At 30.3% G+C, this 10,717-nt stretch overlaps 4 protein-coding genes across 4 annotated transcripts; 2 read left to right on the top strand and 2 right to left on the bottom strand.

Moving 5' to 3' along the window:
* Nucleotides 1–736: 736 nt before the first annotated feature.
* On the bottom strand, nucleotides 737–2,584 carry sicily (NADH dehydrogenase (ubiquinone) complex I, assembly factor 6 homolog sicily). The gene is made up of 4 exons (XM_018506075.1): nucleotides 2,291–2,584; nucleotides 1,723–1,945; nucleotides 1,247–1,642; nucleotides 737–1,104 (listed from the first exon to the last, which is right to left on the bottom strand). Exons 1-4 carry the CDS (start codon nucleotides 2,410–2,412, stop codon nucleotides 925–927), a joined length of 921 nt encoding a protein of 306 aa, XP_018361577.1. The 5' UTR covers nucleotides 2,413–2,584; the 3' UTR covers nucleotides 737–924.
* Nucleotides 2,585–2,744: 160 nt separating this feature from the next.
* On the top strand, nucleotides 2,745–4,204 carry ND-B17.2 (NADH dehydrogenase (ubiquinone) B17.2 subunit). Its single transcript, XM_018506002.1, has 3 exons — nucleotides 2,745–2,879; nucleotides 3,108–3,190; nucleotides 3,842–4,204. The coding sequence occupies exons 1-3, from the start codon at nucleotides 2,776–2,778 to the stop codon at nucleotides 4,081–4,083; spliced, it is 429 nt and encodes a 142-aa protein (XP_018361504.1). The 5' UTR covers nucleotides 2,745–2,775; the 3' UTR covers nucleotides 4,084–4,204.
* Nucleotides 4,205–4,378: 174 nt separating this feature from the next.
* On the bottom strand, nucleotides 4,379–7,385 carry LOC108760197 (protein TBRG4). The gene is made up of 10 exons (XM_018506001.1): nucleotides 7,268–7,385; nucleotides 6,994–7,138; nucleotides 6,444–6,869; nucleotides 6,128–6,277; nucleotides 5,802–6,047; nucleotides 5,542–5,680; nucleotides 5,365–5,448; nucleotides 5,127–5,288; nucleotides 4,818–4,896; nucleotides 4,379–4,636 (listed from the first exon to the last, which is right to left on the bottom strand). The coding sequence occupies exons 2-10, from the start codon at nucleotides 7,132–7,134 to the stop codon at nucleotides 4,405–4,407; spliced, it is 1,659 nt and encodes a 552-aa protein (XP_018361503.1). The 5' UTR covers nucleotides 7,135–7,138; nucleotides 7,268–7,385; the 3' UTR covers nucleotides 4,379–4,404.
* A 1,114-nt stretch (nucleotides 7,386–8,499) lies between these two features.
* Pdxk (pyridoxal kinase) lies at nucleotides 8,500–10,712 on the top strand (the record flags this gene model as incomplete). Its single annotated transcript, XM_018505970.1, has 7 exons — nucleotides 8,500–8,859; nucleotides 9,449–9,548; nucleotides 9,641–9,784; nucleotides 9,867–9,987; nucleotides 10,146–10,288; nucleotides 10,361–10,540; nucleotides 10,612–10,712. Coding segments are annotated over exons 1-7 (882 nt in total), but the record flags the coding sequence as incomplete, so codon positions are not given.
* Nucleotides 10,713–10,717: the final 5 nt, after the last annotated feature.

The following is a 10,717-nucleotide window of genomic DNA, read 5'->3' as shown; positions in this document are numbered from 1 at the left end:
ATATATATATATATTTTTATATATATATATATATATATATATATATATATTTGTAAAATTAAAACCTGTGGATATTTTTCGGATAAAAACCGTCAGATACACGTAAAAGCCTTCAAAATCGTACAATTATTGATTGCTGCTAAAAAAATTTGGACAAAACGAAAAATCAGCCAATCAGGACGCAATGGGAAGGCTCCGATTGCACACATTGCATGTTGCACACATGCGTCGCTAATTGGCCAATTTAAAAATAAAATATTCTCATTGGTAAAGCAGTAAAAAATTACTAGGCACCAGCTGATACGAGTGGTGTGTGCAATCAGGATTGTAGGCAAACGGGATCCTCCCGAAAAATTTCTCCATTAATTTCGATGGTTAAAATTTTCACTTTTCACTTTCCATCCTAGGGATAAAATTTCATGATTGATACCCTGATTCTCTGCGATCTGAAATTTTTTAAATTAATTTAAATGGAATTAGGATAATAAATGACTAAATCATATTAAATGTTATTTTTAACTAATTTCAAACTTTAATAATTAAGGGCGACTTTAAACAAACTCCCATCAACTTGATCAGTGATTCAATCAGGAGCTTACTTAAAACAAATTTTTAACTATATAATTCGTTATTTCCAATTTAATCGTTTTTTCATGTATTAACAAAAACTTAATTCTATCTACGTAAATAAAATAGTATGTACATACAACTATTTAATAAATTAATTGACGTTTGATCAAAGTTATCCTAAACACAAGTTTGTCTATAATAATTTTTAATATGGATAGAATAAACTTTTTGTTGTTTAATGAAAAGCAAGATTAAATTAGAGACAACGAATTATACATAACTAGAGATCTTACAACAAAACTGCCAATTGAATCAGTCTCTGATTAAGTTAATTGGAGTCTGGTCAAAGTCACCCTAAGACCACATTTTTCTCCACAGTAATTGTAATGGAAGGATGCCATTTCTTCTCTGTAATGTCGGGTGAAAAACGTCGAAGTCTACTTTTTTTAATTCTTCTAAATAATTCTCCGCACAAACTGTTGGTAGAAATATCACGTTAAGATCCTTCCCCGCAGTCTTTCTAAGCGATGTCGCCTAAAACAAAGGAAATAATGTCGTATAAATCGAAAATTTTTCCGAACTCTTTATCTAAATGCAAAAACATAAAAATTGCGAATCGTAGATGCAGACTGATGTCAATTAAATCCCACGTATGTTACTGAGATATTTATTATACCACTTTCAGATGCTGCTTAGCGCAAGATGCAATTTCAAGTATAGCGTCTTTAAATCCAGCACTTGATTGTCCCTGAAAGATGGATTCAGAGGAGATGCTGTGTTTTAGCAGAACATCCTGTGGCAATATCATGACTCGTTTCCGGGCATTATATGGCACGGAACGTATCAAGGTGACTAGACCATGTGCCTTGCCGAGGTGGCTAGCTGCGTGATCGGCATTGACGTTCGCTATACCTTGTGCCTCTAGCAGTAAATAATAAATTGATGATGTGGTATAGTCACAATATCTTTCGAGTGATTCCAAATCCACGAATATTGAGCTACTTAGCTTGTTCAAGCGAGCGTCAATTAAGCGCTTGAAATAACGTTTAGATAGTTTGTGTTGCTGAAGGATCTGCAAGTGCGAAAGATTTCTGATTTCCAGCAACAGTCATGCGAATGTATCTTGGAACAATGCGTTCTATATTTATGTACCCTGTGTAATTCCAATGCCACCGGACTCTTCGGAGGATTACCATTATAAATTCTGTTCAGAGCATCTGTCCAAAACTGTAATCGCATAGCACCTATCCTACTGTCGCTCACTTGATCCTCCACTTGTGCCACTTCGACATTAAACGCACGTACAGCAAAAGCCGTCGATTTAATACTACGAGGAAGTAATAGCGTACATAGAAAGTTCTCATAATCGCTCTTCCTAGAAAAACAATCGATAAATACAACTTTAAGTAGATTTTGTTGGAGCTTTTGCTGATTTTGTTATACACAAACTTGCACAATTACTTTAATGTACTTGCAAGAAAATTTATTTACTTAGTTTTATTCCAGAGAAACACAACCAAGTATATCCATTTCTCAGGAATTAGAAATTTTGAAAAATTTATTTAAATATGTCAAGTGAATGCAATACTACAATATCTCGAATGTATATACTAATATTATATTATACATTAGAATATTATTACATTTATTACATAAACATAAATGTACAATTTTTGTTTATATTTGTGCAGCTTCAATTTAACAAAGCAAAGACAAATACCTAACCAGCTGCAAACAATACTCGGTCGGAGTTTGTTTTTGTTTTGCACTAGTCGTATTCATACGAATTATACATCGCAACTGTGTTCGCATATTTTTTTCAATAACTGTTAATTTATTCATTTTTTCTAAAAAAAAAAAATAAAAATTTGTTTTATTGAATCTAACAATAAAAGCGATCACACAATTATCCCAACGGAAATGCTAACGACATTGAGTATATTAAATTTGTCTATCGTGAAATCATGTTTTAATATTTCTTTTTATTACAATTTGAAGTATACAATCTCGAACGAAAATGTTCGCAACAAGAATAACCTATAAACTAAAGTATGGTGTGTTCAAAACAATCAAGATCGCCAAACTATTTTCTTGTAAATTCCTAGATGCCATAAATTAAACTAGGACGTATCGAGTGACTTTAAATGTTGGCGACCCTACCGAATCGACTTTAGCCAACTTCACGCTTTACTCACAGAAGTAAATATGGCAAATTTGATAAAGTTAGTAGGGTTGGATAAATTAGTGACATTATTTCGTACAGTACGCGACCATGGTGGTATTATCGGTTCCTTCAAAACGTATTTCAGGTTATTAGGCAGTTATACGTTATATTAATAATACAGCGAATGTTCAAAATACTACCATTTTGATTAGTATTGTGTAACTCCGTTCTGTATTTGACTTTGAGCTCTTGCAGCTTGTTCAAATTTTACTAATGTATTATAACATTTCTGCAGAAAATATTTTGCAATATAAATGCAATATGCCAACGTAATATTCTTACAATTAATGTAGTGAATATAAATTCATTTCAGAGTGGATGAATTGAAGAGTGGTACTTTGATCGGAGAAGACAAGTATGGCAATCGATACTATGAGAATAATATGCACTTTATAGGTCAGTTATTAAGTACATTAATATAGTATAAGTATAAATGTCAGATCAATATGGATATAAATGTCTATACGGACATGTCACTTTTATTAAGATACTTTTCAGCAAGACATGAATGACACTGACTACATTTAATTTGACTGCTCAAGCAATATAAGTTTCATTTTATCGCTCATTACGTACCACATAAGGAAGATAGAATGAAATTTATAGAGCATGAGTATCTAAACTGAACATTGAAAACCAATGTAACTTAGACTGCGTTCCGTTTTATGTATGATACCCATGATGCATCGTTTATCCTTGTTATTCACCAAATGTTAAACAGGAATAAATGATGCATTATGCACATCATGCCTGAAATGGATTGTATCCTTAGTAAATCATTATATCCATTAAACTTAGTTAAATTGTTATATATATTGTTTGCTAATATTAAACAAAGATGAAATAATTCACTGTGTTATACTGTTGGTGCTTTTCAGCAAGAGATAATAATCATTTTATTTAACATTAATAAATAACAAGGATATATGATTCATTGTTACATAGTTATTTGTCTCTTGTTAGAAAGCATCCTTAATCTTATAATCTTTAAAGTATATAACAGTGTAAAATACAGTTAATATCATGTTTATTTAATATTCTTTATAGGTCGTAACAGATGGGTGATATATGCAGATAGAGTTGGACTGAATTATGATGGTTCACAAGTCCCACCTGAATGGTTTGGTTGGTTGCATTACAAGACAGATTTGCCACCACACAAAGATCCATCTCGACCAAAGTATAAATGGATGATGGATCATCAACAAAATATGAGTGGCACAAATCAAGCTTATGTACCTTATAGCACCACAAGACCAAAGATTGAACCTTGGCAGCCACCACAGTGATCTTTGTTGGAACAGCAGTGAGACATAAAGAGTAAAGTAGCTAGTTCATAATTATAGTTACATAAAATATTCGATGTAAATAAAATTACTATCAAGAGATAAAAAGATTGTAGATATTTAAAGAAACAGTTTTTATTCATCCTTTTTTTCACTAGTTTGCGGTATGATAATGCAGTAATAAAATAAGATAATTTAGTAACCAAGCAATAACATTTAATTAATTTCCAATTATAGAACGTATAAGGAATAATGAAAGCATCTATTTTTATACATTTCTTTTAAATATTTATTTGGATTTTATTAAACTAAGCCAATATTGGACTATATCAATTTAATTTGTTTTGCTGATTTCGTTTCTTTTATACGATTCATGCATTGTTTCAAATAGTTGACTCGTTTTTTTACATTGTCCTGTACACTGAAATTTTCATAAGAAATTGTTATGATTTCGTATCCTCTGGCTTTTAATAATTGCGTATATAAATACTGCGATCCTACGAGATCATTCTGTCCTATGCAATAATCATGGTAATCGTGCACCATTATTGCTATTCTGAAAGTTATACATGATCATTATTAATTTATTATTAATTTATATCTAAATATTAAAATTTTATAATTGTTTATCACTTGGAAATGAATAGAATATTTTAAAATTTTGACTAAATTATAGAATAATTTTCACTAAAACAATATTAAAGTATAGCTCTTTTTATTAATAATACGTGCCATACCTTTGTACATTATTCGATTGTTCATTCCAATCTTCCACTTTTATAAACCTGTGTTCACTATTTATGCGATATTCAGCATCTAAAAATAGTACTCTTTTATTTAACAAAATTGCATTTACTTACTTCAAATTTTTTATTTAAAAAAATGGATTAATATTAGTACATAATTTTGCCGAGTTTATTTAGATATCAATAGACTAATGGTTTATTTATGAATAAATAAAACGCAATATTTAACATAATATTTTTCTTAACACATTTACAATTTTGAAATTATACTAGCATTAATTTTTGGTTTAAAAAACTTACCTAATAAAAAGCCCATGTTTGTATCAAAATTTATTTTAAAATAAGACGGAGACGGTAACATTTCTGTTAATGTTTCCAATAACGCATTTATGTACATTTGTTTCTCCTTTGATCTAGCTATAGATACATTATTAAATTCTGAATCTTTGTTTAAAAAAGGTCCTGTAATTTAAAACAATATAAGTATTGATGAATTATTGAAAATATACTAAAATATGTAACATATCCGAATGTATACCTTCATAATCCTTCAGTACAAACTGTGCCACAGCGTTGATATTTAATAATTTTAATATCTTTGATATATTTAACTGATTAAAGGCTATAAAAGTCATAAGAAATTAATATTGATACAATATAAAATATATATAGATACAAAATAAATCTTAGATACATTATTTAAGTAGATACAAACCGTTTTTTTCTACTAATACAGGATCCAGCAGGATTTTTACGTGTCGTGGTTCCACTACACCTAAAACTGCTAAGGCCCAAGTAATATCCAGCCATTCAATCCAAGACGTTTGGAATGGGCTTACACATTCTGTAAATTTCTAATCACAAAAATAATCAAAAAAATATATTTGTATCAAAGAAAATAAAATTTTCTTACGTTTGAAGAGAAACTTCAAATATTTAAAATAAAAATGAAAACATGAAATTCTCTCAATATACCTCGAGAAACGAGTTTGCTTTCAGGGATTTATGCTGTAGAGCCGCAAACGTTTGTAGTATTGATGAATAATCCAGAAATTTATAATCCATTGAGTTCAAAAATAAGGTATTACAGAGTGCATCAAGTATATCTGTATTTTTGTAACGCAGAAATCCTAGTGACGTTATTATGGATTTGTTTAAAGCAGCGTTCTTGCTTTTTGGTACACACTCCAGTAAGTCAGATGCGATTTTTTCTAACAAGACCTATTATGTATGTTATATTTCACAAATAGAATAAATCCTTGTTTCATATATATATATCCATATAAATATGATATACATACCTTGTCTGGAAAATTAAGTATAGCCATGCTATACAACAAAGTCGCACATTGGTTCAAATTTAATGCTATATTGTATTTGACAATATTGTACGACAACATCTTTAATAGTGGAGTATTTCTGTCTCTTTGTTCTCTCAACGATGTTATCACCTTCATCATATAAAAATATGTGAATACATATATTCAATATACATCGTATCTACTGCAATTATTGCAGATGTAGATAACTGACAATATTGCAGGCATAGATTCTCGTATAAAAATATATCAACTTTTATATATGTTAAAATTGTGTGTGTACAAATATCATACTCACTTCAATCATTGCAGGTGTGGATAATTGAGAGTATTTAGACAAATTATTTGATTTTTTATAAATTTTCACCTCATCACTCTCATCATTCTTAACTATCTTGCTGAGGTGAATAAATCGTTCATCAGTCTCAATGTCTAATGTCTGCGATTTCCCACTGTTTATCTGATTAGTTATGCTCGATATCAGCTTCAGAGCATTACTTGTAGACAGGTTTGGTAATACTGCCAAGTCCAACAAATCATTTACAGACTTGGCAGCTTGAAATTGCTTGAAAAATACTGTGTTGCTGTCATTCAATCGTTTCTTCCTACCGTTTCTTTCTTCTGTCATATGAAATGTTGTCTGGAAACTCGTATCCTTAGGTTGCTGTTCCTCTTCTTTCTGTACAACGGCTTCTATTTTTGAAAAATTAGCATTGTTGTCTTCCTGAATAAAAAGCCACACATAGTCTTTCTTTCCAAAAAAAATCGTGAGTGAAACATAAAGATTATTATCATATTGAGCTTATCAAAGAGAAAAAATTATTGGATCGCTGTTAATTGTACTTTACATTCACAGGTGTGGCGGATATCTCGCCGGTGACTGCCGTACTGGAGTTGCAGGCCACAAAGCCAGTGAAACGCCAGGATGAGCGAGGTGCGATCCTAGCAGTCGCAGTGTACAGCATCGCGCTGAACTGCAGCATTGTCATTAATCTGTAAAATGGTTATTTATGTAATTATCACGATCGAGGACATCTGCGATGATGGTTCAGGCTCGTCGATTTATGACAATCATGACACTCGCACGAAACGACGACGGCACAATTGCTCTGTATGACTTACGTTACAAACGGTCACAGGAATAAGTAGCGTTACCACGAAAATAAACAATTATCGTGAATAATCTCAGGTGCGCCAGGTATTCATATTTAGGTTAGGGGATCACCATGCACCCGGTCATAGATGCAGAGAAGTTTAGAGGCGCAGTTGCGAGTTAAAATTGCATCAGACGCACTATCGTCTTTTAGTGGAATCTCTCGACTCCTTGAGTTCATTTCAAAAATTTAAAAAAGTATTAATCTAAATCAATGAATAATAATAAGATCATGTATGATTTTACAAAACAATTCGAGAGCGTATACTAATATTTAAGGAAAATTAATTTAAGGAAAAATTAATGAATATAAATTAAGAAGAATAAATAAGATCTAAAAAATATATCATTCAGATATTCTATAAATTCTTTTTCTTTATTATATTTCTTTATTTAGATATTATTTTTTTGCGAAGAAACTTAACAATTAAAAATTTTTATGAAGTTTATTTCCATTATAATATTTTTATATTTGCAAAATGGAACAAATTATTATAGTAGTATTGTACGCTATTTTATTTATCAGTATTTATTATATTGTTCCATTAAATGTATAATTATATTACTTATCAATATAAATATTTTTCAATAATTTCAATAATAACGAAATTAAGTTTAATAATAATATAACACTTTTTTTTAAGACAAAATGATCGAGTAAGAGAAAGATATAAATAAAATATATAAGAAAATATCTATATAATCAATTGTTTTTTTTTACAGTTGAACTTTTTGTAATTTTTATCTTCCTCTTTCTAGTATCTGATTATATTATATAATAATTAAGATGCTTAAATAATAAAGAAGTAAATATTTTACATTATTATTTATGTGTATTACACATCATTATCGCATCATTTTACTCTGTTACTTTTGTAAATTATTTTTATAGATCTAATAATATATTTTATTGATATAATTATACAAAAGATATACATAATATATTTTTTTATTTTATTTTAAGTACCAAATGTATAATGTAACATAATTTTTTAAAAACAGATTTAAGAATGTCAAAGGGCTCACTTGTCGTCAAATTACACTGTACTGTGTTCAGTAAACACTACATTAGTATTAACTTGAAGTTGCAAAACGCCATTAATCCAACCCAGGTTGGTGCAAACCCGGTCGGGCCGAAAACGCTATTAGTGTGTACAGTACAGATTATAGAACAGCCTAGACTCCAAAGTTCAAAGTACTCTGTAACAGTCATTTTGAATTACTCGGCAGGAGAGGACGTGTTTTTGCTTCGAACGCTCGGCCCAGGAGTTTCATCATCAATTTTTCGAAGTTCTTGCTGTATTTAATTCGTGTATTTGTGAATTACGACTAATTACAATTGGCTACGTCAATCTCGGTGCGGAAACCAAGGTCAATCGAAAGAAGGAGATAGCGCAATAGCAGGTGCCGATTGTTACGAACGTGAATTGCGGCAAGTGTATCAGAAGCGCGAATCAGCTGATCAACTATGCATTCCACGAAGACGCCTCGTATTCTTTCGATCCAGAGTCATGTAGTGTCAGGCTACGTCGGCAATAAGAGCGCTACTTTTCCGTTACAGGTGAATCCTATGGAGGAATTTTATGACTGTCTTTTCATCAAATTCCCATCGACGACGATCCTTTTCCTCCAATCTATGAATTGTCAGTTGCAAATTCGCGAATCCCATAACGATCCGATATCTCATTATTTTTTTTTTTTGCATGGATGGTCGTAAAGGCACGTAAAACATTACAGATAAGATACGAATATTTAAAGAGATAAAATGCTTTTATCAGAGATAAAAAGTTCTAGATGCAATAACGATGACAGATCTTATTATTATATTAGCATTTATATATTAATTTAGAAATAAATTTGGTATCTTTTTGTGATTCTTTCCGATTTAAATATAATTCTTGCTGATGCTCAATTTGTTTCCGCTAATCTATTCGACTGTCTAGACTAGTTTTTAAATTTTTAGAATAAGTAGCAATTTAACAAATAATTTTATATACACACATACAGTTGATGAAACACGAGTGAATTAAAACAATACTAACATATTGAATACATAATTTATATAATAAGTTTATAATTTATATATTAATAATATGTATTAAGTTTAAAATTTTTGTATTGATATTAAGAGATAAATTTGTTTCTATTAGTTATTAGGCTTTGAGGTCGATGCGATAAACTCTGTACAGTTGTCCAATCATACTGGTTACAAAGCATTTAAGGGCCAAGTACTCAATGATAAAGATTTAGGTAAAAACTTGATAAGAAATAAATGACGTAAATATGCTCATTTAGCAATGAGATATATTTATAGTATAATTCTAATGTAGTTACTGCTTTAGAGGACCTAGTTGATGGTTTAGAGCAAAATGACCTAGACACTTATACACATTTATTAACTGGATATATCGGTTCTGCCTCCTTCTTGAAAAGAGTGGCATTACTAGTCACAACTTTGAAATCTAAAAATCCAAATCTTACATATGGTACATCTTATCTTTTAACAGTAATTTTTATGTGACCAAATTTTGTTCATGAATTATATTTATTATACGTTTTCCATATTAGTTTGTGATCCTGTTATGGGTGACAATGGCAAGATGTATGTCCCAGAAGCACTGAAAGAAATTTACAAAGAGGAGATAATACCATTAGCGGATGTAGTAACTCCAAATCAGTTCGAATTAGAGTATGTGTGATATTTAACATACAAAGTGATATTAATTTTCATTTATATACATTGATGATTGATCATTATTGCAATTGCATAAATTTCTAATAACTTTTAAAAATTAATGTATATTCTCTTGATGATCACTTATGTATTGCTTTTATTTATTTTTTCAGATTACTTACAGATGAAAAAATCACTAATATGAGTGAATTGCAGAATGCTATTAAAAAATTACATCTTAATGGACCAAAAACTGTAGCTATATCGTCAACTGATCTTAGTGAGAAACTGACGGCAGTAGTGAGCGCGGCGAAAGGTTGATTATGCACTACAAGATAAAACGAACTTTGAATTGATTATAGATTTGCATTATCTTTCTTTATTTCAGATAATACATTAATAAAGGTAGATATTCCTAAAATACCAGCAACTTTCACGGGTTCAGGAGACCTTTTTGCCGCGTTATTTCTTGCCCATGTATACTTACAAAATGACATGAAAGCCACCATAGAAAAAACTATTAATTCTCTGTATGACGTGCTGCTTAATACGTATGAATATTCTAAAGGTGAATAATATTTTTACAATACGAAAAAAATACCTCGGCATTATTTCTAACACAAACAATTTTATTTGCAGCGTATATAGATACCGAAGCACAACCAGCCAGGAAAATCGAATTAAGACTTATACAAAGTAAAAACAGTATTGAAAATCCAAAAATTCGCCTACTTGCGGAATTCTT

Source organism: Trachymyrmex cornetzi, unplaced genomic scaffold, assembly GCF_001594075.2.
Source record: "Trachymyrmex cornetzi isolate Tcor2-1 unplaced genomic scaffold, Tcor1.1 scaffold223, whole genome shotgun sequence".
Taxonomy (NCBI): domain Eukaryota; kingdom Metazoa; phylum Arthropoda; class Insecta; order Hymenoptera; family Formicidae; genus Trachymyrmex; species Trachymyrmex cornetzi.
This window is presented reverse-complemented; position numbering and strand designations above follow the sequence as displayed.